Source organism: Hypomesus nipponensis, chromosome 4 (genome assembly GCF_054491055.1).
Source record: "Hypomesus nipponensis isolate SF chromosome 4, ASM5449105v1, whole genome shotgun sequence".
NCBI classification, from domain to species: Eukaryota; Metazoa; Chordata; class Actinopteri; order Osmeriformes; family Osmeridae; genus Hypomesus; species Hypomesus nipponensis.
In genome coordinates, this window is record NC_140364.1 from 3,769,918 (window position 1) to 3,797,055 (window position 27,138).

The 27,138-nt window shown below is 52.0% G+C and overlaps 1 protein-coding gene across 2 annotated transcripts in view; it reads right to left on the reverse strand.

Moving 5' to 3' along the window:
• Positions 1 to 27,138, reverse strand: part of LOC146295071 (CUB and sushi domain-containing protein 3-like) — a 232,640-nt gene that overhangs the window by 58,117 nt on the left and 147,385 nt on the right. For both annotated transcript variants that reach the window (XM_084695753.1, XM_084695752.1), the window contains exons 15-31: positions 26,478 to 26,672; positions 26,024 to 26,162; positions 25,708 to 25,895; positions 25,243 to 25,431; positions 24,228 to 24,344; positions 23,010 to 23,225; positions 21,568 to 21,756; positions 15,902 to 16,071; positions 15,395 to 15,551; positions 14,074 to 14,265; positions 12,258 to 12,384; positions 11,229 to 11,431; positions 10,943 to 11,134; positions 10,469 to 10,607; positions 5,941 to 6,128; positions 4,802 to 4,996; positions 4,051 to 4,167 (exon numbers count right to left, since the gene is read on the reverse strand). In XM_084695753.1, the coding sequence (XP_084551879.1) occupies positions 4,051 to 4,167; positions 4,802 to 4,996; positions 5,941 to 6,128; positions 10,469 to 10,607; positions 10,943 to 11,134; positions 11,229 to 11,431; positions 12,258 to 12,384; positions 14,074 to 14,265; positions 15,395 to 15,551; positions 15,902 to 16,071; positions 21,568 to 21,756; positions 23,010 to 23,225; positions 24,228 to 24,344; positions 25,243 to 25,431; positions 25,708 to 25,895; positions 26,024 to 26,162; positions 26,478 to 26,672 (2,913 nt within the window). The remainder of the gene's footprint in view (positions 1 to 4,050; positions 4,168 to 4,801; positions 4,997 to 5,940; positions 6,129 to 10,468; positions 10,608 to 10,942; positions 11,135 to 11,228; positions 11,432 to 12,257; positions 12,385 to 14,073; positions 14,266 to 15,394; positions 15,552 to 15,901; positions 16,072 to 21,567; positions 21,757 to 23,009; positions 23,226 to 24,227; positions 24,345 to 25,242; positions 25,432 to 25,707; positions 25,896 to 26,023; positions 26,163 to 26,477; positions 26,673 to 27,138) is intronic.

Sequence of the window (27,138 nt, forward strand, 5' to 3'; positions counted from 1 at the left end):
TACACCCTAGACCAGGGTTAGGCAATTCTTATTACCGAAGGGCCACATGACGAATTGGGACCGTTGTGGCGGGCCGAACCAATAGGCTGAACTTAAGTCTGCTCAATGAGTCATTTTTTTTTACATACCTTGAAACCTTCACAAAGATACATAAGATTAAGCACACAGCTTTGCCTTTGACTTCAGTAAACAGATACTTAGAAGTCCATGTCTTGTTAAAAACTCTACATTCTGCATCAACCTCTCGTTTTTTACTTCATTTTCGAGGGGGCTAACCAACAGCTAACTCCGTGTCTCCTGTCGGTGAGGCTGCGTTAGCGCACATGCATAAATCGCCTGATCACTGTAGTCTTACAGGACTACAGGTTTCCTACCGCTCAACACGTGTTTATTTCTTTTTCATTTCTGATTGACCTCACGCGGGCCAGACTGGGACATTCCGCGGGCTGGGTGTGTCCCCTAAGCTGTAAAATGCCCAGGTCTGCCCCACACAGTAGAGAGAGCCAGCACATGCTGGGTGTGTGCGCGTCTCACTTGTGAACTAAAATACCCTGATCCGTCCTGATGCATTCTGTTCTCCTCTTCTCATCTTCGACTCCCCTCCCCTCCCCCTGCCCTCCCCCTCCCCTCCCCCTCCCCCTCCCCTCCCCCTGCCCTCCATAAATCTGTCACAGAGAACACCCTGTTCTGAACCTTAACCACAGAATATGGGCCCTTCCTCCCCCTCTCTCCTTCACCAGCTAGCCATGCGCAGTCACAATCTACTGGAGTGTGTGTGTGTGTGTGTGTGTATGTGTGTGTATGTGAGAGAGAGAGTCAGCTTCTGGCTGTCAGTCTGATCTCCACATTAAGATGCAGTCCATCTGCAGACACAGGAAGCCAAGACACACACACACACACAAACTCTCAAAAACACCCACACACACACAGTAATGTCTTCCTCAGAGTAACCTGTTTGTTGCAGCTGAGCTATTAGGAGTCTACCATCGTCAGGACAATTAAACCCCATTCTGTCTAAAACACAGCCTCAAGCCAAACACACACACTCACCCACCCACACACACCCACCCACACACACACACACACACACACACACACACTCCACTGGTGACTGGGACTCACTGACTCAATGTTTTGTTTTCATTTATACGCAATGTTTAAAAGTCACAGATCATTACTCTTTGTTGGTGCAATTTATGTGTGTGTTTATGTGAGCATGCGTGTGTGAGCGTGTGTGTGTGTGTGAGAGAGAGATGCCCTCAGCATTTGGCCCGAGGCCAGAAACTACTTTTGTCTGTAAGATGTGTGTGTATGTGTGGTGTGTGTGTGTGTGTGTGTACCAGTGTTACTTTAGTTTTAAACCAAATATTAGTCTTAGTCGCTTACTGAAAATTGTTGTTGACGAAAATTCACATTTTATTCTTTTTTGTATTGTTTTGTTTAAATTCAAATGTAGTCAGTGGTACTTTTTAACTTTAGTCTTTTTTTACTTCCATCAAACTTTTGGGTCATGTTCTCCGTTCCATGCTACTGTAGTGGATTTTGCTGCAGGATATTTGTCCTGGCTGTGACAAATAAGAAGAAACTGAGAAGTACGCATGAACTATGTGTTTAGTCATCTTGGCTGAGCATGTGTTAGCGAGCGACCGTTCTTCTTTCAGATCACATAGGAAAAAGAAAGACGCTGGTGAAGATGAGGCACTCATCTTTTGAGAGGCCAGCTAATGCTTCAGCTAATAGTTCCCTACAGTTTTTTAAACTGCTCGATTTATCAGTTACTCCGACAAGGTCAGCTTGATCACATTAGCTTTACCGGAAGCTGTCGTGTGCGCGGACGTCCATTGAGTGGGGGAAAATAAATCCTCAACGTATTGGGGACAGCGAGATTGTGTACTTGTAGAAGTATGCTTGTCACTTATTGGTGAAAATGGAAAATCGAGAGACGGCTGCTCTGATCTACGGGTGTTTGTCTGACTGGTGCCAGCGTTCTCCTGTCTGTCTGAGCGGTGCCAGCGTTCTCCTGTCTGTCTGAGCGGTGCCAGCGTTCTCCTGTCTGTCTGAGCGGTGCCAGCGTTCTCCTGTCTGTCTGAGCGGTGCCAGCGTTCTCCTGTCTGTCTGACCGGTGCCAGCGTTCTCCTGTCTGTCTGACTGGTGCCAGCGTTCTCCTGTCTGTCTGACTGGTGCCAGCGTTCTCCTGTCTGTCTGACTGGTGCCAGCGTTCTCCTGTCTGTCTGAGCGGTGCCAGCGTTCTCCTGTCTGTCTGAGCGGTGCCAGCGTTCTCCTGTCTGTCTGACCGGTGCCAGCGTTCTCCTGTCTGTCTGACTGGTGCCAGCGTTCTCCTGTCTGTCTGACTGGTGCCAGCGTTCTCCTGTCTGTCTGACTGGTGCCAGCGTTCTCCTGTCTGTCTGACTGGTGCCAGCGTTCTCCTGTCTGTCTGAGCGGTGCCAGCGTTCTCCTGTCTGTCTGAGCGGTGCCAGCGTTCTCCTGTCTGTCTGACCGGTGCCAGCGTTCTCCTGTCTGTCTGAGCGGTGCCAGCGTTCTCCTGTCTGTCTGAGCGGTGCCAGCGTTCTCCTGTCTGTCTGAGCGGTGCCAGCGTTCTCCTGTCTGTCTGACCGGTGCCAGCGTTCTCCTGTCTGTCTGACTGGTGCCAGCGTTCTCCTGTCTGTCTGACTGGTGCCAGCGTTCTCCTGTCTGTCTGAGCGGTGCCAGCGTTCTCCTGTCTGTCTGACTGGTGCCAGCGTTCTCCTGTCTGTCTGACCGGTGCCAGCGTTCTCCTGTCTGTCTCAGCTGTACTTGTCAGGGCACAATCACCAGAGACTTGGTCTCCATTTTTGTTGTCTGTCCTTTTCCATTTATGTTTTATATGAACAATGATGTCTACATGTCGGCATGTGAGTGTGTGTTTGGTGTTTCCGTGTGTGGTGTGTGTGCCTGTTCTGTATGTGTGAATGTGAGTGTGTGAAGTATGACTGCATGTGGTGTGTGAGTGAGTGTGGGTGGTGTGCTTGTGTGTGTGTGTGGTGTGTGTATGTGTGGTTAGTGTGTGTGTTTGTGTGGTGTGTGAGTTTATGGGGTGCGTGTGAGTGAGTGTGGTGTGTGAGTTTGTGGTGTGTGTGAGTTTGTGTGGTGTGCTGTGTGTGTGTGTGTGTGTGGTGTGTGTGAGTGTGTATGTTGTGCGAGTGTGTGTGGTGTGGTGCATCATACATATGTATGCTCATCCTCATCACAAAGTGAGTTGCTATCATTTGCACTGACAGACTAATGAAACATTAAAACATTGTCTTTGGAGGGAGTGTGCGTGTGTGAGAGAGAGAGCTAAACTGTGTGTGTGTGTGTGTGCCATCAGGACAGGTTGGGATGTCTACGAATGTCTCCTACCTCGCTTTCTAATGCGTTGTGACACGTGCATTGCAAGCATGCTTGATCCCTTGGCGACTGTCACTATGACCTGACACCCACACAGGACTCTGCACATCTGGCAAGCCACATGTTCTCTCTCTGTCTCTCTCTCTGTCTCTGTCTCTCTCTCTCTGTCTCTCTCTCTGTCTCTCTCTCTGTCTCTCTCTCTGTCTCTCTCTGTCTCTCTCTCTGTCTCTCTCTCTGTCTCTCTCTCTGTCTCTCTCTCTGTCTCTCTGTCTCTGTCTTTGTCTCTGTCTCTCTCTCTGTCTCTCTGTCTCTGTCTTTGTCTCTGTCTCTCTGTCTCTGTCTCTCTGTCTCTGTATCTCTCTCTCTCTCTGTTTCTCTGTCTCTGTCTCTGTCTCTGTCTCTGTCTTTGTCTCTGTCTCTCTGTCTCTGTCTCTGTCTATGTCTCTGTATCTCTCTCTCTCTGTCTGTCTCTGTCTTTGTCTCTGTCTCTCTGTCTCTGTCTCTGTCTCTGTCTATGTCTCTGTATCTCTCTCTCTCTGTCTGTCTCTGTCTCTGTCTCTCTCTCTCTCTCTCTCTCTCTCTCTCTCTCTCTCTCTCTCTCTCTCTCTCTCACACAGTTTCAGACAAACACACACACACCTACCAAACTCCACTGAGCTCTCTCAGACAAACACACACACTTACCAAACTCCCGGGGTACTGTGATGGTGTACACACAGCTGTGTCCAGACGTGTAGTTACGGGGAAAGTTGGGAGACAGAACCGTCCCTTCAGACCCTGTGGATCTACTGCCACACGGAGCTAGGATAGGAACACACACACACACAGAGAGACACACACACACACCGATACACACACACACGCGCACACATAAACAGAATGTGAAACGCACGGAATCAAATACGTGTAGCGCCAGATATGTAGTGTTTGAGTGTGTGTGTTTGAACATCTCAACTCAGTGATGTGAGTATTTGCCGTTTACCAGGAGAATAGAAAGGCTATCCTGCTTCTCTGAAGAAATATAATACTTCTCACTGCTTTGCACTTTAAGTATGGACCCAGTGGGGCTGGGCGATAGGATATGCTGTTCTTATATTGGTCGATGTCGATAATGATCATGATATATACTTTAAAATAACGCTCGATTTGTATTCTCCAAAGAAACAGAGAGAGAGTACTGAGACAGGAGAAGATAACACAAGAGAACTGTGGCTGAACTAACGCCATCGTGAGTATAATGAAAAGGATAAAGGGTTGTGTGTGGGTGTAATTGTGTGTGTGTATCATAGAGCATGTGAAGTGTGTAGTAGAGAGTGTGTGTGTGCGTGCGTGCAATAGAGTATGTGAGAGTGTGTGTGCTGCCGCGTGTGCCTGCGCACGTGTGCTCTGGAGAGTGTGTGCGTGCGAGAGCGTGTGTGTGTGTGTGTGCTCCAACCCTGGCAGCTGGGCAGCGCTCGGTTCCACCCGGGTCTCCCGTCGTCCCCCATGATGCAGGTGAGCGTGGAGTAGCCCTGCAGAACGTAGCCCGCCTCGCAATAGAACGTGACGGTGGAGCCCAGCTTGAAGTCACTGCCCAGGCGAGTTCCGTTCATCACGCTACCCGGGTCGAAACACGACTCCCTCAACTTGGCTGGAGGGAGGGAGAAGGGAGGAGGGGGGGGGAGAGAGGGAGAAGGGAGGAGGGAGGAGGGGGGGAAGGAGGGAGAAGGGAGGAGGGAGGAGGGGGGGGAAGGAGGGAGAAGGGAGGAGGGGGGGAGAGAGGGAGAAGGGAGGAGGGAGGAGGGGGGGGAAGGAGGGAGAAGGGAGGAGGGAGGAGGGGGGGGAAGGAGGGAGAAGGGAGGAGGGGGGAGAGAGGGAGAAAGGAGGAGGGAGGAGGGGGGGGGAGGGAGGGAGAAGGGAGGAGGGGGGGAGAGGGAGGGAGAAGGGAGGCAGGGGGGGGAGAAGGGAGGAGGGGGGGGAGAAGGGAGGAGGGGGGAGAGAGAGGGAGAAGGAAGGAGGGGTGAGAAACTTCAGTTTCTAGTTCATCAGAGTGCCATTGCACTCTGAGGCGTGCGTGTTCCAGGTGTGTGTGTCTGTGTGTGTGTCTGTGTGTGTCTGTGTGTGTGTCTGTGTGTGTGTCTGTGTGTGTCTGTGTGTGTGTCTGTGTGTGTGTCTGTGTGTGTGTCTGTGTGTGTCTCTGTGTGTGTCTGTGTGTGTCTGTGTGTGTCTGTGTGTGTCTGTGTGTGTCTGTGTGTGTCTCTGTGTGTGTCTGTGTGTGTCTCTGTGTGTGTCTGTGTGTGTCTCTGTGTGTGTCTGTGTGTGTCTCTGTGTGTGTCTGTGTGTGTCTGTGTGTGTCTCTGTGTGTCTCTGTGTGTGTCTGTGTGTGTCTCTGTGTGTGTCTGTGTGTGTCTGTGTGTGTGTCTGTGTGTGTCTCTGTGTGTGTCTGTGTGTGTCTCTGTGTGTGTCTGTGTGTGTCTCTGTGTGTGTCTGTGTGTGTCTGTGTGTGTCTGTGTGTGTGTCTGTGTGTGTCTCTGTGTGTGTCTCTGTGTGTGTCTGTGTGTGTCTCTGTGTGTGTCTGTGTGTGTCTGTGTGTACCTTTGTACTCCAGGTGGAAGCCGGTGTAGCTGACGGAGCCGTCGCTGCGGAACGCCAAATGCATGCTGTTGGAGCTGCTCTCGATTCGCTCAGGCAGCTTGCTGTCCTGGAAACTACCAATCAGAGGGCTGTTGCTGTCCGGACCGTCGTAGATGTACAGGAAGTCATAGTTCGGCTCAATGCTGAAACTAGAGAGAGGGAGAGAGGGGAGGATGGAGGGAGGGAGGGAGGGATGGAGGAAAGTAGAGAATCATGGAGGGATAGAGGGATGGAGGTAGGGAGGGATGGAGGAAAGTAGAGAATCATGGAGAGAGGGAGGGATTGAGGGATGGAGTGATTGAGGGAGGGAGGGACAGAAGGAGGTAGTAATGTAGGAGGCATAGAAAAATATGGTGTCAAGGAAGGAGAGTGGGAAAAGTAGGGAGAGAAGGATGGAGGTCGTGAAAACGAGGGGTGGAGGGAGAGAAATGCAATGAACAAACAGAAGTCAGGGACGGCGGGATGCACAGATCCATCACGCCCAATCATAGAGGCTGTCTAAGAGGAGAGTATATTAATAGCTGTGCTTCAGGGAAAACTCTGGAGGCACTGTTAGTCTGGGGTCACTTGATTTGACTGCCCACGCAGGCCAGCCACCAAGAAAGAAAGGTGAAGGTGGCGATTATTTTCTCCATCGCTCTCTCTTTTTCCTTCACAGTCTCCCTCACACATTTAGTCCCCTCTCGTTCTCCCACCTCTCTCTCTTAGTTAGTGTGCTCTTGTTTGTGTGAGGGGGCGGCAGGGTGGGAGGTTAGCAACAACACTTCACAAAAGCACAGTGCAGATATTGACAGGTGGTTGGCGGTTGCCAGATTCTGCCACGCTAACAACCAGCCTCTTTAGATCATTTACAAACCCTGCTTCTGTCTGGGTCACAGCTAGCGTCCACAGGTAAACTATGCTATGCTAAGTTACACTAGGTTCAGGAGCCATCTAACTGGCTACAGCTACACTACCTTAGCCAGATCAACCTCTATGAATACCTTTCTCTATCTCACTGGCAGCTCCTGGACTACAACTAGGCTAGACTAGGCTAATATATGCTAATCTAGGCTGTGCTACACTACGCTAGGCTACGCTAGCCCTCTATTCATCCTCTTATCAGCACAACAGGGGGTAGACGCTAAGTAAAGCTTCGGCTAACACTGTATCTATAAATACCCTGGAGGAGTAAAGGCATCAGGCTTCTCAGAAAGCAGACAGGCTTCCCATCGACACGAGACCTCCCCCACAACCGTGTGTGTAAGTTTGTGTATATGTGTGTATTTGTGTGTGTATATGTGTGTGTGTATATATGTGTGTTTGGGTTATTAAATTGACATGAGACCTCCCCCACATTAGTGTGTGTAAGAGTGTGTGTATGTGTGTGTGTTAGGAGATTACCACCTTCTCAACTTCAGCAGCTCCTCTCTTGTAAGACCTTGTGTGTGTGTGTGTGTGTGTCAGACCTCCCTGTGAACTTGTTAGCATGAGGTCTATTAAGATGATATTGTATTCCGTGATGGGAAAGAATATGCTAAATCATGTTCACCTCTTAAGACATAAAAAAAGAAGTATAGGGATGGAGAGAGAGAAAGAGAGGGATTTTAACAGTCTTTTTTACCCACCCTGGACGATAGAAAACCTACTTAATCACATTGCACTCTAAGGAAAAATGAACAGATACTTTTTTGTTTTAAAGTTAGAGAGGGAGAGGGAGTTGGAGAGAATTAAAAAAGAGAGATCAAGGTAATTAAATATTCATACCCAGATGGACTCTGTGCAAGCCAGTCTAGCTGCAAGAAGCTGTCAATCAAGCCTTAATTAAAAAGAAGCTGTCAATCAAGCTCTAATTAACGAGGAGCTGTCAATCAAGCCTCAATTAATGAGCTCTTAATTGAACGGGCAAAGATAAGATCATCCAGGACAAACAAGCAAAAGAAGAAAGCAGAAACATTGGTCACTTTCTGTGAGTGTGTGTGTTTGTGTGTGTGTGTAAGTGTGTGTGTGGGGTGGTGGGGTGGTGGTGGGTGGGGGGGGGGGGGTAAATGAGGCCTGTAATAGGGGCCTGTGAGTCGGAACGCAACATGAATGGTTTCATTAGAACCTGTTAGACAGGGAACCCTGTTCCCCTTACAGGGTTCTTTACACATTCTGAGGAACACTCACACACATCCTCTCTGACTGCATGTGAGCGTGCAGACTGTTAGCATGCTAACCGGCCTAGCGCTGAGTCATCAGCATGCTAACAGGCTAGCCGTCTGTGAGCTGAGGAGCCCCTCCTCCTCGGGCTGATAATGGCACTAATGAACACAGCTGCCAGTCGCAGGCACTGTCACTTAGCAGGGGAGATGCTACGCTACGCTAGCTAGCTTGCAGCTCCCTGGGATAAGTGGTTTAATAACACCATGGGAGAGGATGGTGAGGTCTGTTTGTCTGTCTGGAAGATATTTGTATATGCATTCAGCCTTCAGGAGAGAGGCTGTTTAGCAGTGTCACAGAGAGAAACAGGGAAAGAGAAGGAGAAAGAGAGGGGGGATAGGGAGATAAAGAATGAGAGATAGAAGATAGAGGGAGAAAGTGAAACAGAAACAGAGAGAGTGCGAAGCCATGGCCTCAATCTGCAATGATCAAACTAAGTACAGTAGCTCTGCCAGGGATGGGAAGAAAGGGAGGAGAAGGAGGAGGAGAGGGGAAGAGGAGGGAGAGAAGAGACGAAGGGAGGGGAAGAGGAGGGAGAGAAGAGAGGAGGGGAAGAGGAGGGAGAGAAGAGAGGAAGGGAGGGGAAGAGGAGGGAGAGAAGAGAGGAGGGGAAGAGGAGGGAGAGAAGAGAGGAAGGGAGGGGAAGAAGAGGGAGAGAAGAGAGGAGGGGAAGAGGAGGGAGAGAAGAGAGGAGGGGAAGAGGAGGGAGAGAAGAGAGGAGGGGAAGAGGAGGGAGAGAAGAGAGAGGAGGGGAAGAGGAGGGAGAGAAGAGAGGAAGGGAGGGGAAGAGGAGGGAGAGAAGAGAGGAAGGGAGGGGAAGAGGAGGGAGAGAAGAGAGGAGGGGAAGAGGAGGGAGAGAAGAGAGGAAGGGAGGGGAAGAGGAGGGAGAGAAGAGAGGAGGGGAAGAGGAGGGAGAGAAGAGAGGAAGGGAGGGGAAGAGGAGGGAGAGAAGAGAGGAAGGGAGGGGAAGAGGAGGGAGAGAAGAGAGGAAGGGAGGGGAAGAGGAGGGAGAGAAGAGAGGAAGGGAGGGGAAGAGGAGGAGAGAAGAGAGGAAGGGAGGGGAAGAGGAGGGAGAGAAGAGAGGAGGAGAGGAGGGGATGGGGAGGAATCCTTGCTGCTGTGACCCCGGAGGTCCGCCGCGTCTGTCAGCAAAAGAGACTCCACACCGTGTCCCATCTTGACTCCTCATCCCCCCGCGCTCACCCCTCCGCCCTCACCCTCCTCACCCCTCACCCGTCCCGACCCTACTCACCCCTCCTCCTCCCCCTCGTCGACCCCCCGCCCTCACCCCCCCTCTCCCCCCGCCCCCTCCTAAACCCACGCCCTCGCCCCCTCGCCCAGTGCCCTCACCCCCCTCAGCCTCACCACCCCACGTCTTCACCCCAGCCAGGGGTTAAATGATAAATAGATGCAATTAGCAGGATTACCTGGGAGTGAAGCACACATCACTAGCTGTCTGCGTTCAGTAATGACACTCATAACTCACACACGAAGGTCTAGACACCAAGACCAGAGACTGCTGGAGGGAGGGGGGGGGGGGAGGAGGGGAGAGGGAGAGGGTGAGGGAGAGGTAGAGAGAGACAGAGAGGGAGGCAGGGAAATAAAGGGAGAGAGTGGTAGAAAGGGAAGGAAAGTGAGAGAGAGAGAGAGAGAGAGAGAGAGAGAGAGAGAGAGAGAGAGAGAGAGAGAGAGAGAGAGAGAGAGAGAGAGAGAGAGAGAGAGAGAGAGAGAGAGAGAGAGAGAGAGAGAGAGAGAGAGAGAGAGAGAGAGAGAGAGAGAGAGAGAGAGAGAGAGAGAGAGAGAGAGAGAGAGAGAGAGAGAGAGAGAGAGAGAGAGAGAGAGGGATTGAGAGGAGATGGAGAGCGGGGAGAGACAGAGGGAGAGAGGGAAAGAGAGAGGGAGAAGGGAAAGAAAGAGAGAGGGAGAAAGGGAGGGAGAGGAGATTGCGACTACTGTAGAAGTAATGAGATCTCACGAGCAGCTTCTTGATTCTGCAGTGATTTTAGCATCCTTTAATTACAGTTAACTGCAGTTCGCTTCGCTTGTCGACTAAACAGACACACACACACACATACGCATATATACACTGTCACATACATACACACACAGAAACATGCACACACACACACACATACACACACACACACAGGCATGCACACACAAACCTGCACACAACATCGTCACACAGCAACATCACCAGTTTGGGGACCTCTCCCCCAAAACCTCTGACAGTCACAATTCCTGTCTGTGTACCTCCTCATACACTTCACATCTGTCTACTTGCTGTCCAATCAGAAAGTCTGGTTACCTGATGAAGGCCAGCGATAGGACATAGTCAGAGTTAACGGCTATGAGCCAATCACAGTCTTTGCTGTGGGGGTAGGGATGGGGGAAGTTGGGTGACAGGATGAAACCGTTGGATCCTGTCAAGTTTCCCCCACATGGAGCTGGAAGAGAGGGGTGGAGGGAGTCCGGGTAGGAATACACACAGAAAGAGGGGGAGAGAAGATATGCATTGATTACTGGATTGTCAAAAACAGATAGAAAAACTCGAGTCAAATATATCTAATTCCCCCAGGGTTGTCATGGCGTATAACTAACCTGGTTGTATAACTAACATAGGGTTGCCAGGTTGGATAACCAATGTAGGGTTGCCAGGTTGAATAACCAATGTCGGGTTGCCAGGATGGGTAACTACCCTAAGGTTGCCAGGTTGGATTACTACCCTGGGGTCGGCAATGTGCAAACAGGTGGGGAGGGTTGCCAGGTTTGTCTCACTCACCTATGCAGATGGGTGGAGACGGTTGCCAGTAGTAACGGTTGTCGACCTGAATACAGGTGATCTTCATCTCTCCCTGTAGCTCGTAACCGGGGTCGCACAGGAAGGTCACCGTGTCACCAGGCTCACGGCCGTCACCATTACGACTCCCGTTCATCGGAACACCTGGATCTCTGCACGCCGTGGCGACCGAACCTACCGGGAGAGAGGGGGGGCAGGGGGGGGTGCGTGTGAGGGGTGTTTGTCTATGTGTGTGTGTGTGTGTGTGTGCGTCCAGGTGGTCACTCACTGGAGAACTGGATGGCGAAGCCGGACTTGCTGATGTAGAAGTCGGTCTCAAACTGCACGGTGACGGTGTTGAGGGTGGAGTGTACCCCGTCTGGCAGCAGGGAGCCGCTCAGCTCCCCCAGCGACATGTCGTTCTCCACTGGCCCGTCCCACACCTTCAGGATGTCATGGGACGCCTCCGTGTCGAACGCCAGGAACTGGAGACTGGGGGGGGGGAGGGAGAGAGGAGGGATAGAGGGAGGGAAAGGAGAGGGGGGAGAGGGGAAATGTTGAGTGTCGCTACCGCAGTCCCCCGATGCTCCCTGATGTGCTAGCCAGATGCAAGGGTGGAGACATGACCCTCGTCACATGACCCTCGTCACATGACCCTCGTCACATGACCCTCGTCATGTCACCACAGATAAGGACATTGTGTTCTCATAGCTGCACCAGCAGTACTGATAATACTACAGACTGGGTTAGCACTCACAGGAAGATGTGCCAACAGGTACACTTACCTTCATCCGTTATAATCATTCCCAAACCTTATTTCAATAGCTAGATTTTTAGCTTACACTGTCCTCTGTTCATTAGAAGAAATATACTCATCTTATTACCTTGTCAAAAATATTTAACTACTATATTTGGTTAGCTTTTTTAGTTTGTGGTTGGGCTACCGGTGTTCTGTATTTATTGCAAATGTATCAAACGGCATGAACTACCTTAGTGCACAAATGTGATGCTGATGATGATGGTAATGGTGATAGTGATGATGAAAATCACCTGACGATGTTGCCAGAATCCACCTCGATGACCCAGGTGCAGCGCAGGTTGTTGATGATGATGATGATGGTAATGGTGATGGTAATGGTGATGGTAATGGTGATGATGATAGTGATAGTGATGATGAAAATCACCTGACGATGTTGCCAGAATCCACCTCGATGACCCAGGTGCAGCGCAGGTTGTTGATGATGATGATGATGGTAATGGTGATGGTAATGGTGATGGTAATGGTGATGATGATAGTGATAGTGATGATGAAAATCACCTGACGATGTTGCCAGAATCCACCTCGATGACCCAGGTGCAGCGCAGGTTGTTGTCGTAGGGGAAGGGGTACCCAGGAGACAGAATCCTGCCGGACGAATCCCCCTTAAACCTCCCGCCACACTCAGCTACAGGGGGGGAGAAGGGGGAGGGAGGGGAGATTGGAGGGAGGGAGTGGGGGGAAGAGAAAGAGGGGGGAGATGGAAAAGGGGTTTGAGACCAATAGACAATCCTTCATATTTTCTTCAGAAACATCTGATTAAAACAAATCACTCAAACACCCCTCGACGGCTGAGAGGGATTCTGTGTGTGTGCGCGCGAGTGTATGCCTTTGTGTGTTTGTGTGGGGATGTGTATGTATAGTTGTGTGTGATTGTGTGTGTAGGTGTGTGTGTGTCTGTGTGTGTGTGTGTGTGTAGGTGTGCATACGTGTGTGAGTCTGTGCGTGTGTGTGTGTGTGTGTGTGTGTGTGCTAAAAGGTTATTAATGGACACTGCATCTGCATTTCCTTCCAACGCCCCATTTGCATAATCCATCACATGACAAACAATGGAGGCACAGTTCAATGAAGCCTGAATACCAGAGAACACTCCAGAGAGAGAGAGAGAGAGAAAGAGAGAGAGAGAGATGGAGAGAGAGATGGAGAGAGAGATGGAGAGAGAGAGGGTGAGAGAGAGAAAGGGAGAGATAGAGAGATGAAGAGAGAGAGACAGAGAGAGAGACAGAGAGAAAGGGAGAGAGATAGAGAAAGAGAGAGATGGGGAGAGAGATAGAGAGAGGGAGAGAGAGAGAGAGGGAGAGAGAGGGAGAGAGGGAGAAAGCGCAACACAGTTTCTCTCAACCCCTGTAGTTAATGTTACCTTCATTCAAAGTGATGCTATGCAGTTACATGGTGGTTAATGTAACCTTAATGTAAGCGTGAGTTAATGCAAAGTGTTGCTATGTAGTTGGTTGTTAATGTAACCTTAATGTAAAGTATTTATTGTAGTAGTACTGATTATAGAGTTGTGAGGCTGTTTTTAATCACGGCAGGAAAAAGTCGCAAATTCTCTCTTTTCATGACATCCTTCACCTCCTTTTAGAAGGAGAGGAAGAGAGGGAAGGAGAAAGAGAGAGAGAGAGAGAGAGAGAGAGAGAGCGATAGAGAGAGAGAGAGAGAGAGAGAGAGAGAGAGAGAGAGAGAATGAAGGAGAGGGAGAAATAGAAAGAATAAAGGAGAGAGAGCCAGAGAGAGAGAAAAAGAGAGAGAGAATGAATGAATGAAGGAGAGAGAGGGAGGTTTGACAAAAAGTGCTGATGTGTCATGTCTCTCTAAGGCATCTGTCACTGTATATTACTCCCATGCATGAGATCACTTCTCTATGCCTCCTTCCTTCCCTCCTTCCTTAGTCCCGACCTCTTTACCTCCCTACCTCCCTCCCTCCATGCCCCCTCCCTCCCCTCTCCTTCCTCCCCCTTCTCCCTCCTCCCCCTTCCCCCCCTCCCTCAGACCAGAAGACAGATGAATATTTCATTGGTAATAAAGGAGAGAGAACATTATGAGATAGCGATAGAGGGATGTGGAGGGATAGAGAGACAGACAGAGATAGCGTGATGAAAAGAGAGAGATAGAGTGAGACAGAGACAGAGAGAGAGAGAGAGAGAGAATCTGCAGGTCTCACACCTCCACCAGTGAAAGGTCAAACAAGCAGTTGGAATTGGAGACAGTTTAAATGTAATACCCCTAGCTGTGTCTCAGCTGTGCAGGAGGTCAGGGAGTTCAGTACGTGAGTGTGCGAGTGTGCGCGTGACTGTGTGTGTGTGTGTGTGTGTCTCACCTATGCAGGAGGGCAGTGGTGTGTCCCAGGCCCTCCGCTCCCCGGTCATGCACTTGAGGGTTGAGGAGCCGTGCAGCGTGTAACCAGGGTTACAGCGGTACGTGATGCTGCTGCCGGAGAAGTGACCCTGGTCGCTGACCTTGAAGCCAAACTGAGGAACACCAGGGTCCTCACAGTGGGAGAGCTCAAAACCTGGATGGGGGAGAGAGAGAACAGACTTTGAGAGACAGGGAAGTGAAGTGTATTCAGTTTGGGATGCTGACGTTTTATATGGATTTTCTGGACTAATAGATTTGGTCAGTTTAATGATGGAAAAATGGGCAAGAGCGTGTCATCCACTCATCCCCCCCCCCCCCCCCCCCGCCTCCCCAGTCCACACAGACCCCAGCTAATCTAATCAAAGTGGTCATTCTCCAGGTGAAATGAATTCTGGGACAGACAGATAGGTTTAGGAGATTCACATAGAGATAGACATGAGCTGGCTCCCTCCCTCCCTCCCTCCCTCCCTCCCTCCCTCCCTCCCTCCCTCCCTCCCTCCCTCCCTCCCTCCCTCCCTCCCTCCCTCCCTCCCTCCCTCCCTCCCTCCCTCCCTCCCTCCCTCCCTCCCTCCCTCCCTCCCTCCCTCCCTCCCTCCCTCCCTCCCTCAGTGGTAAAAAAAAAGAAAAGAAAAGCCTTGGAGGAAAGCCCGCCTCGTAGAAGGCGATTGGCTGGAACCGGATTGCTGGAACATAATTGGATGGATAATAGTGGGCCTCTTCAAAATTGTAAATTGACATTCCACTGGCATTGAGCTGTCTGTGTTGCTAAACAACTCTCAGAGGGCCTCATTAGCTTACCCAACATGTTTATAGGAGACTTTCCTTCTTTTCCTGAAAAGATCGTACCAATTGTAGAAGTACATTCGTATACATACTAAACTGACGGGTGTTTACGCATATGCTGACGGCACTTCCAATAGTTTAAGTGTGTACTACCTTGAGCATACTTGATCAAAGTCTGTCACTAACTGGAGGTGACTAGTTACAAGGGCGTATGCCTGGTGCATGCTAATTAAAAGTGTGTACAACGTGGAGTATACAGGCTCTAGGTGTGTCCTACCTGCAGCATACAAGTGAAAAGTGTGGACTACCTGAGCATACTGACGATAAGTGGATACTTACTGCAGTGTACTGGTGTGTACTAATACGTATGCTGGTTTCAAGTGTGCACCCACTGAAGCGTACTCGTGGTAAGAGTGTACATATCGGAGCATGCTGGTTATAGGCGTGCACCCACTGAAGTGCACTAGTTGTATGTGTACTGTTTCTAAGTGTACACTCACTGGAGTACACCAGTTTGAAGCCTTCCCCGGTGGCCTCGTCGTCAGAGTAGAACTGCAGCCAGAGGTGGTTGGAGGTGCTGATGAGGGTGGTGCTGAGCATGGAGGAGCCCGTGAACGCCCCCAGCACCGGAGCACTGCTGTCCCTGCCATCGTAGATCTGGAGGTGGGGGGAGGGAAGAGGAGAACAGGGGAGGACAGACAGAAGAGAGGAGCGAGGAGAGGGAGAGGAGGGGAGAGAGGGAGCCGGAGAAAGGAAGAGGAGAAGGAGATGGGAGAAAGAGGGAGAGGGGAGAGAGAGGGAGAGGGGAGAGCGAGGGAGAGGGGAGAGCGAGGGAGAGGGGAGAGCGAGGGGAGAGCGAGGGAGAGGGGAGGAGAGAATTCAGTAGAAAGCAGGCGTCGGCATCAAGCTCAGACAGCTAATGCTGGACAGTGTAAGGTGGTGTGTGTGTCCGTGCGCGTGTGCGTGTCCGTGTGTGTGTGACAGCGCGTGTGTGTCCGAGCGTGTACCTTGAGGATATCTCCCTGGGCCAGGTGGAAGGTTCTGGCGGAGATGTTGATGCCCTTCCCAGCATGCACCTGGATGCTGTAGATGCACTCATGGCTGTTCTCGTAGTTCATTGGATAGTTGGGCGACAACAAGACGCCTTCACTGTTCACCACCGTGGAGCCACACTCAGCTGGAGGGAAGAGAGGGGATGGGGGGGAGGGGGAGTAGAGGAGGGAGATTGGAGATCAGAGGAAAGAAAGAGTGAGGGGCGAAGGAGAGAAAAAACAACATTGATACCACAAGAGTCCCCGGGCAGCTGAGCGAGGGAGGAGGAGGGAGGAGGAGATGAGAGGGGGGGAGAGGAGAGGAGAGGGGAGGGGAGGGGAGGGGAGGAGGAGAGGGAAAGAGGGGAGGGGAGGGGAGGAGAAGGGAGGAGGAGAGGGAAAGAGGGGAGGACTGGAGAGGAGAGGGGAGGGGAGGGGAGGGGAGGGAAGGAGGAGAGGAGAGGGGAGGGGAGGAGGAGGAGGGGAGGAGAGGGGAGGAGGAGAGGGGAGCAGAGGGGAGGAGGAGAGGGAAAGAGGGGAGGACTGGAGAGGAGAGGAGAGGAGATGAGAGGAGAGGAGAGGAGAGGAGAGGGGAGGGGAGGGGAGGGGAGGGGAGGGGAGGGGAGGGGAGGGGAGGGGAGGGGAGGGGAGGGGAGGGGAGGGGAGGGGAGGGGAGGGGAGGGGAGGGGAGGGGAGGGGAGGGAAGGGGAGGGGAGGAGGAGAGGAGAGGGGAGGGGAGGAGGAGGAGGGGAGGAGAGGGGAGGAGGAGAGGGGAGCAGAGGGGAGGAGATGGGGGAAGGGGAGGAGAGGAGAAGGAGAAGGAGGGGAGGAGGGAGGAGGAAGGGAAGGGAGGGAGGAGGATAAACCTGTCACAGTGTTGGTATTATTTCACCATTACATGACATTTTAATGCCAGTCATTTTGTGGTATCCATCATGTCTTCTAAGGGGACTAACACCTTCCTGTAACATCTTCCTCCCACGACCACCGCCTGCGTCTTCACTGGTGCATTGTGGGACTGAGACCAAACTAGACGTGAATCCTTTCCATCGCTCCGTACCCCCACCCTGGATGGCGGCCCCGCACTGACATTGAGCAATAACAATCAAACGCACCCTTAATAGTACAACAGACCATCCAAAGGCACGCGTTAATACCCATCATGCACTTTGGTATGGCGGGTGCAGGCGTATCCATGGTGATTTATAGGATGGCTTCTGAGAGATGTTATGATGATATTAGCTGTGTCATATTCGGGATAAATCACCACGGTAACACACTCCATTTAGAAAATTACCCCGCTACTCTACCTCTCTGTCTCTCCCTCTCTTTCTGTCTCGACCTCTCTGTCTCTCTCTCTCACTTTCTCTAGCTCCTGCTCACTCCACTCCTTCTCTCTCTATCTCTCTCTCTCTCTCTAGCTTTCTCTCCATCTCTCTGGATCTCTCTCTTTCTAGCTCTGTCTAGCTTTACCTCTCTACCTGTCTTTTGCTCTCTCTCTCTCTCTCTCTCTCTCTCTCTCTCTCTTTCTCTCTCTAGCTCTATCTCTATCTCTCTATCTATATCTCTATCTCTCTCTCTCTAGCTCTCTCTCCCTCCTTCTAGATCTCTCTCTCTAGCTCTGTCTAGCTTTACCTCTCTACCTGTCTCTTGCTCTCTCTTGCTCTCTCTCACTCTCTCTCTCTCCCTCTCTCTCCCTCTCTCTCTCTCTCTCTCTCTAGCTCCCTTTCCCTCTCTTTAGATCTCTCTCTCTCTCTAGCTATGTCTCTCTAGCTCTACCTCTCTACCTCTCTCTAGCTCTATCTCTATCTCTCTCTCTATCTATATCTCTCTCTCTCTCTCTCTAGCTCTCTCTCCCTCCTTCTAGATCTCTCTCTCTCTCTCTCTCTCTCTCTCTCTCTAGCTCTGTCTCTAGCTCTACCTCTCTACCTCTCTCTTCCTACCTCCTTCACCTTCACAGCTACCCCTCGCTGTGTGCCCACATGTCTGCATGTGTGTGTGGTGTGAATGTTTGTGTATGTCTGCATGTGTGTGCATGTTGTGTGTGTGTGTGTGTGTATGTCTGCATGTGTGTGCATGTTGTGTGTGTGTGTGTGTGTATGTCTGCATGTGTGTGCATGTTGTGTGTGTGTGTGTGTGTGTGTGTCTGCATGTGTGTGTGTGTGTGTATGTCTGCATGTGTGTGTGTGTGTGTGTGTGTATGTCTGCATGTGTGTGTGTGTGTGTGACAGCTCCAGTCAGGTGTGGAGGCAGCAGAGCATCAACCAGGAGAAGCAGCTCTTATCTGGAGCTCCACAGACCCAAACCCTCCACCTCCCTCCCTCCCTCCCTCCCTCCCTCCCTCCCTCCCTCCCTCCCTCCCTCCCTCCCTCCCTCCCTCCCTCCCTCCCTCCCTCCCTCCCTCCCTCCCTCCCTCCCTCCCTCCCTCCCTCCCTCCCTCCCTCCCTCCCTCCCCCCCCCCCCCCTCCCCCCGCCTCTGCCCCTCCCTCCCCCTCCTCTTACCCTCCACCGGTCCTCACCCTCCCCACTACTCACTCTCTCACCTCCCAGCCCCTCAACTGCCTGTCTGCCTGGAAAACTGGAGGGTACTGTTGTGGCACAAGAAAAAGTGTGTGTGAAAACAAGGGTGTTATAATAGGTAAGGTCCAACCTCCTCCCCCACACTCAGCCTCTGAGTTGGTAGGATCAGGTGTAAACAGACACATACAAGCTTTCAGAGGACTAACACACCATGGGTTGTCGGGGGAAACGCTTCTGGAATTGGTTTATGATGGGATGTGACCTTGGGTCAAAGAAACCAAAGAGGGACAGCGCGTGTGTGCGCGTGCATCTGTGCGTGTGTGTGTCCATGTGCGAATGTATGTGCCTGCACGTGTCTGTGCATGTGTGCGCGTGTATGTACGTGTGTGTGTGTGTGTGTGTGTGTGTGGGTGGGTGGGTGCTATGTGTGTGTACATGCATGTGTGTGTGTGTGTGTGGCATGTGTGCATATTGAATGTGCAATGCAGGAGGTTTGTGTCCGAGGACAGCGGTCCACCAACTCATAATCAAACTGCATTCTGTGGGGCAATTGAAATTCCAGACACACACCTAGCTCCTGGTCTTACTTCAGACAGAGAGATAGAGGGAGGTACAGATAGAGAGTTGGAGGGATGGAGGGAGGTGTATAGAGGGAGTGAGGGAGGAAGAGAGGAAGGGGTAGAGGGGAGTGAGGGAGAGAGAGAAGGAGAAGAGAGGGAGGTTGTGTGTGTGTGTGTGTGTGTGTGTGTGTGTGTGTGTGTGTTTGTATGTGTCCCGAGAGTAACTGTGGAGGGGTTTTATGTGATCACACAAACAAACACCTACACTGCTAATCTCTCCTCTCTCCTCTCTCCTCCTCTCCTCTCCTTGTCACTCTTCTCCCCCTCATCCTCCGCTCCTCTCCTTTCTCCACTTCTTCTCATCTTCCTCTTATCCTCTCCTCTTTTCTCCCCTTTACCCTCTTCTCTCCCCCTATCCAGTTTAACTCCTGGACTATCCTCCACAGTATTAAACCTGGATTAGGCATAGGGAACATTTCCATCTAATATAAGAGAGGACATCTTTTGTTATCAGTTTACCCCCAAATTACAAACAAACTGCTTAAGCCAGCAAGAGGAAGTCACCCGACCCCTCCCTCCCTCCCTCCCTCCCTCCCTCCCTCCCTCCCTCCCTCCCTCCCTCCCTCCCTCCCTCCCTCCCTCCCTCCCTCCCTCCCTCCCTCCCTCCCTCCCTCCCTCCCTCCCTCCCTCCCTCCCTCCCTCCCTCCCTCCCTCCCTCCCTCCCTCCCTCCCTCCCTCCCTCCTCGCATACACACTCCTGGAGAGAACTGCATCTCTCTTAAAGACAATATACAGTACACAGATCAACGTTCACGTTAAATCAAACCCCCCCCCCCCCTCTCTCTAACCCTCTCCCTATCTCTCCTCTCTCTTCCCACCCTCTCTCTCCTCTAACTGGCAGTGCTTTTTCATATCTATGGTAATGGTTATCTCATAGGGTAGGTTATGAGATGTTTGGACCCACTCCATAAAGATGATGACGCTGCCATATCTCACACACTGCCTTTACAGCTGCAATGAAGTTCAGCACTGTTTAAGAAAGAGGTGATGTGTTTGGTATGTCTGAGAGTGTGTGTGTGTGTGGTATGCATGAGAGTGTGTGTGGTATGTTTGAGAGAGTGCGTGTGTGTGTGGTATGCACGAAAGCGTGTGTGGTACAGTATGTTTGAGAGAGTGTGTGTATGTGTGTGTGTGTGTGTGGTATGCACAAGTATGCGTGTAAGTGATTTATGAGTTTGTAGTACCAGTGTGGGATCGTCCTGTCTAGAAGAGGTGATGGTAGAGAACACTAGAGGGCAACCCTAACCCTTGACCTCATCTCTTACCTTAACCATGAGCAGTAGGGAATGGGAGGGGAGCGGAGGGGAGGGGAGGGGAGGGGAAGGGAAGAGGAGGAGAGGAGAAGGAGAGGATAGGAGGAGAGGAGGAGAGTAACTCTCTCGATGTAAAGTTCTGCTTAACTATGACACACACTGCTGTGACTAATGCACACAATTATTGTTTTCCAATTAATATGAAAAATGATGGCTGACCTTCCTGGTCTGGAAGTGAATGGAGAGAGTGAGAGAAGGAGAGAGAGATGGATAGGGAGGAGAGACAGAGACAAAAAGAGGGATGGAGAGAGACAGATAAATGAGACACGAGAGAGAGAGAGAGAGAGAGAGAGAGAGAGAGAGAGAGAGAGACAGACAGACAGACAGACAGAGAGAGAGTGAAGGATAGAGAGAGAGAAAGAGATAGATGACAGAGTGAGGAGAGAGAAGGAGAAAGAGAACAGGATAGAGGGATGAGAGAGAGGGAAGGAGAGTGTGTTCAGTGGAGCGGCAGGGATGTCCATTATTCTAATTGCTAGTGTGTTTATATGGAACAAGGATGGGGGGGGGGGCTGGGGGGGCGGGCAGGGGGGCCGCATCATGGAGGGATTCCAAGAGACAACATTTCATTCCAAGATGAGCATGTGCGACTGCACGTGCTCGTTTGTGTGTGTAGGTGTGTGTGTGTGTTCAAAGTAGTTTGTGTGTGAGTGCATGTGTGAGGGTGTGTCTGGCAGCAGAGACGCTAACTCGCTAACTCACACAGAGCTACGCTACGCTAGCAGCTGCTGAGCAACAGGAAGCCACGTTACTCTAAAAAGGGAGAGACGGTTTGGACAAGGACATGGGGAGCGACACACAAACCGCTAGCACGCTAACCTACTGAGCCAAGACAATTTATAAGCAATGGGAGTTACACAACAACCAATATCACACTAACCTAATGTGTTAAGACGTTTCATATTGGGGGCAATGGTAGCAACATGCTAACAGCTAGGAAGCTAACATAGTGACCCAAAACTATTCATGTTTTGGGAAACAGTAGCAACATGCTATATGCTAACAGGCTAACCCCATCTCTAGACACAGGTGAGATAAAAACCTACACAGCAGGGTAATGGCAAATAGTAAAGTTCTGTAACCGTCACATCTCAATAACATATCAACAAATCACATGGCAATACCATGGCCATAACATCTCAACCTATCGATCCCATTTTGAAAACACGACAACAGCCCGTTTCCATACCGACACAGCGGGGCAGGGGAGTGCTCCAGGTGCGGCGGCCCCCCCCCAGGCACACCACCTCCGGGGAGCCCTCCAGGCGGTAGCCCATGTTGCAGGAGAAGGTCAGGGCGTCTCCGATCCCAAAACTGTAGCCGTTCCTCCGGCCGTACCTTGGCATCCCCGGGTCCTCGCAGGGCTCCAGATTATACTCTGGAGGAGGGAGGGAGAGAGGACAGGAGGAGGGAAGACAAACAGAGCGAGAGAAAGGGAGAGATGGGTGGAGGAGAGAGAGAGAGAGAGGTTTGTGAGGGAGGTAAGGAGATGGAGGGAGGAAGAGAAAAACATAGAGAAAGAGAGGGAGATGAAGAGATAGAAAGAAGGAGAGAAGGGGGATATATTTATGGTGTCTGTAGGATGGAACAGAGCAAACCTTTACACAGCAACTTCACAGGCTAATGCAGCGATAAAAAGAAAATGTGTTCTCAATAATCTCTCTGGTCCAGATACTGTAAACAAGGTCATAAACAAGAGATGAATGACCCACTCAGACAGGAAAGGAGAAAGGGAGGGAGACAGACAGAGAGAGAGAGAGAGAGAGAGAGAGAGAGAGAGAGAGAGAGAGAGAGAGAGAGAGAGAGAGAGAGAGAGAGAGAGAGATAGAGAGAGACAGATAGAGAAAGAAAAAGAAAGTGACAGAGAGAAAGACAGAGTGAAAGAGAAAGAGAAATAGAGAGATGAGAGAAGAGAAATAGGGAGATGAGAGAGAGGTAGAGAGGGAGATTCATCTCCCATTGAACGATAGATGAGCAACTCTGGATCAGAACCGGTTGTGTTGGTTTAAAACATCAACAAAAGTCGTCACAAATAAAGCTCAAGGGAGCAAGGCCCCCCGCCCCCTCTAGCTCTCCTCCTTCCCCCCTCCATCCCTCCTCCTCTGAAGAGGAGAAAGGTTGAGGGTTATCACGGCAGACAGGGAGGTTGTCAAAGTGTCGGACCCACAAACTTGCTTATCTAATATGAAGAGTGGCATCTGGAACTAAAAAGCATGGCTGGGGGCCAACAGCTAAGGACAGGCCTTCTCTGGAGAAACCCCAGCTCTGTACTCTGGAGGGACAGGGTGGAGAAACTCCAGCTCTGTACTCTGGAGGGACAGGGTGGAGAAACTCCAGCTCTGTATTCTGGAGGGACAGGGTGGAGAAACCCCAGCTCTGTACTCTGGAGGGACAGGGTGGAGAAACCCCAGCTCTGTACTCTGGAGGGACAGGGTGGAGAAACCCCAGCTCTGTACTCTGGAGGGACAGGGTGGAGAAACCCCAGCTCTGTACTCTGGAGGGACAGGGTGGAGAAACTCCAGCTTTGTACTCTGGAGCCAGGGGAACATACCTGAGAAGGTAATATTCCCACCTTCCTCCTCCTCCCCCCTCCTCTGATGTTAGATGTTAAAGCCTTCCTCCTCCTCTTACCTGAGAAGGTGATGTTAAAGCCTTCGTAGGAGATAGAGAAGTCGGAGATGAACCGCAGCTGGGCCTTGAAGTTGCCGTAGAGACCGGCGTTGATGGTGGCCGGCGTCTCGGAGCCCGTCAGGCGAGCCAAAGGCTGCAGGAAGCTGCTGTTCTCCGTCACCAGCAGGTAGTCATGGTGGTCCTCCAGCTGGAACGTGTTGAAGGTGAACTGCACTCCTATTGGAGGAGAGGGACGCATCAGGGGTGACGGCCAATGGAGAGGACACGTTGGACAGGAGGAGTAAAGGAGGAGAGGAGGGGAGGGGAGGAGGGGAGGGGAGGAGGGGAGAGCAACCGGGTCGAGATGAAATCTCGTTATCCAGGGCGGAGGGGTTCAGGATGGAGAGCCTGTCCCAGGGAGGACCCCCGCGTGAGGAATGATCCTCACCCACCTCATGATTCTGTGTGGCATTCATGACACTGAGAAGAGTGGAGAGCACCTGGGCTGATTCATACTCAGACGAATGGCCATTAGCCTCAGCTGCTCAGCTCGAGTAATCATTTCACAGACGGGAGAGTGAGAGATGAGAAGGAGAGAAGACCGGAAGAGGAAGAGAGAGAGAGAGGGGGAGGAGAGAGGGGAGAGAGATAGATGGGGAGAGAGAGAGCTCTCTCTCGATCTCTCTGTAGAAACAAGAGGTTTGGTCATATTGATCTATCCCTGGTCTAATGAGAGCAGCGCCCTGGGTCTGGGGGAGAGAGGGGCATGCGAGGTAGGGCCATGGTGATATATTCTATAGCAGATGGACTCCTCAAACACAAGAATGAAAAGTAAATGTGATGGAAAGCAAATATCACGAGTTTGATGCGTTTAGAAATGGAATTTGAGGAGTGGGGTGTGCTTGAGAGAGAGGGACTCGGAGAGCGTGTGAGAGTGCACGCCTGTGGGAGTGTGTCTGTGTGTGTGTGTCTCTGAGTGTGTGTCTCTGAGTGTGTGTGTGTGTGTGTGTGTCTGTGTGTGTCTCTGAGTGTGTGTCTCTGAGTGTGTGTGTGTGTGTCTCTGTGTGTGTGTCTGAGTGTGTGTCTCTGAGTGTGTGTGTGTGTGTCTCTGTGTGTGTGTCTGAGTGTGTGTCTCTGAGTGTGTGTGTGTGTGTCTGAGTGTGTGTCTCTGAGTGTGTGTGTCTGAGTGTGTGTCTCTAAGTGTGTGTGTGTGTGTCTGTGTGTGTGTGTGTGTCTCACCCTTGCCGTGGCTGACCTCCACGGTCCAGGTACAGTTGAGGGAGCTGGGGTAGGTCTCCGGATACCCTGGGGAGAGGATGGTGCCCCGGGGGCCCCTCACATCCCCTCCACACAGAGCTGAGGGAGGGGGGGAGGGAGGGGGGGGGGTGAGGGGGAGGAGGGGAGGAAGGGGCAAATGGGACGAGATAAAAAGGAGAGTGTCAGTGGGAGAACGAGAAAGAGACAGAACGAGGCAATTAATACCCGGGTACAGTAAACGAGTCAAGAGTAGTTATTCCAGATAAGCACAATGGCTGCTGCTGAGGTCAGATCACAGCATGTTCAGCAGATCCGGGCTGGAAGGGAACATCATTACATTAGAATGGCCGCCTCTTCATCCTCATCCTCCTCCTCACAGTCACTTAAACACTTATCAGGGGCAGACACACACACGCGCTCACACACTCACACAACCACACACTCACACACACACCCACTCACATACTCCCACACTCGGTCTCACACACACATGCAAGCTCACGCACACATCGATACTCAACAAGCCAACCCTCCCAGTAAGCACTTAAAGCAGGTTCTTATCTCTCAGCCAAATCTGGTCGACCACATTGATCTCCTTCTCCTCCTCTCTGTCCTCTCTCGCTCTCACTGTTCCCTCCCTCCATCCATCTCTCTTCTTTTCCCCTGTCCCTCTTTCCATCTGTCACCTCCCTTCTCTCTCCCTCCCGCTCTCCCTCCCGCTCTCCCTCCCTCCCTCCCGCTCTCCCTCCCGCTCTCCCTCCCGCTCTCCCTCCCGCTCTCCCTCCCTCCCGCTCTCCCTCCCGCTCTCCCTCCCGCTCTCCCTCCCGCTCTCCCTCCCGCTCTCCCTCCCTGGTAGGTGGCTGGGCTGACACGCAGGTTAAATGTGGCCCCCCCCCAATCTGGACATTCCGATCAGTCCAACCAGCCATCAGAGTGAATAGGCCTGTGTGTGTGTACGTGTGTCTGTGTGTGTGTGTATATGTGTCTGTGTTTGTACCATCACAGGTGGGCAGAGGGTGGCTCCACCAGTGGTTCTTCTCACAGACGAGGGGCTCCTCGTGGCTGAGCCAGTAGCCGGGGTCGCAGCCGAACGACACGGTGGAGCCGATGGTGAAGTCCTGGCCGTACCGCAGCCCGTTGACGGGGCTGCCGGGGTCCAGGCAGGAGTAGGTGTCCACCGTCACGCCTGAACACAAAACACACCAGTACAACCATGCTGCTCTACGGAACTCAGAATAAACCAGTCTAATATACTTCGTCTAACCCAGTCTAACCCAGGCTGGCGTGCTCAGTCTAACCCAGTCTAACCCAGGCTGGCGTGCTCAGTCTAACCCAGTCTAACCCAGGCTGGCGTGCTCAGTCTAACCCAGTCTAACCCAGGCTGGCGTGCTCAGTCTAACCCAGGCTAACCCAGGCTAGCGTGCTCAGTCTAACCCAGGCTAACCCAGGCTAGCGTACTCACTCTCATAGAGGATCCTGAAGCCACTGTTGGAGCGGCTGTTGTCCGTGGTGAACAGCAGATACAGGAAGTTGGTTCCGCTGAACAGGAACTGGGGCACCTGGGTTCCGTTGAAGGAGCCAATCAGAGGAGAGAGGAGGTTGGACCCATCGTGGATCTCCAGGAAGTCATAACCCAACTCCGTCTGGAACCTGGGGGCGGCAGTCCGTGGTTATAACACAGACATACATAACACGTCCTGCAACATATAATCACATGGCATGAACACGTTCTAACATGATAACGACATGACATGAACACGGTGATAACATGGACGTACTTGTCGAAGGTGACCTTGATGGAGCGCCCTGGCTCCGCCTCGATCACCCACTCACAGCTCAGAGAGTCTTTGTAATATCCTGGCCAACCAGGCGACAGGATCACACCCGTGGGGGCGGAGAAATGACCCCCACATGGAGCTGGGGGGGGGGGGCGGTGAGAAAGGCGGGGCGAGGGGAGGCAAAGGAGAGACGGTAAGATATCGAAAACTGTTTGTATGTAGCCCTCTCTTTTTCTAGCAACAACGTACTAGCAACTACTTTCCAAAGCCTACTCCTCTCGCTCCTCGGACCTCACGCTGATCCACTTCACAGGTGCACTAGCTCACTGTTCTATCTCAGTGCACTACCTAAGCGTACCAGCTCCATATACGCGCTAAGTGGGCTGGCTGAGTGCGCCAGCGAAGCACACGAGCTTAGTGTGCTAGCTAAGGACGCTAAGCGCAGCGATCGCACCTTCACACTTGGGAATGGGCCCGCTCCACATGACCTTGCCCTGGTCCAGCTGGCAGGCGATGGTCTCAGCGCCCTGGGTCTTGATGAAGCCGTCCTCACAGATGACAGAGATGGAAGCGCCAAGCTGGAAACTGTCCCCGAAGCGCCGCGCATTGATGGGCACACCCGGGTCTGGACACTCATTATGGCCAAACGCTGAGAGGGGGTGGGGGGGGGGGGGTAGAAGGGAGGAGAGAGATGGGAGTGAGGGGGGAGTGGAGAGAAGAGGAGGGGAGAGAGCGGGGAGAGGAGGGAGGGGGGGGGGGCAGAGGAAGAGGGGAGAGGGGAAGGGAAGAAGAGAGAGATAGGGATACAGGGGGAGAGGAGAGGAGAGAGGAAAAAGAGAAAGATGGTAGGGGACGTGGAAAAAAGAATAGAGGGAGGGGTGCAGGGAACGGAGGAGAGAGGGAGAAGAGGCAGAGTGAGTGTGGCAGGGAGAGGGTGAGACTCTCCAGTGTTGACTGAAGGCCAGGGTTAACCTTAGACAGCCGGTATTAATGAAGAGCAGTCTCTCACTCTCCTCACCCTTCACAACATGTTTACCCACAGTGGGGTCACTCTCCCAGAACCAGCCAGCTCTCTGAAATCAACCAGAACCCCAACTACTGGCCTCAGCACTCCA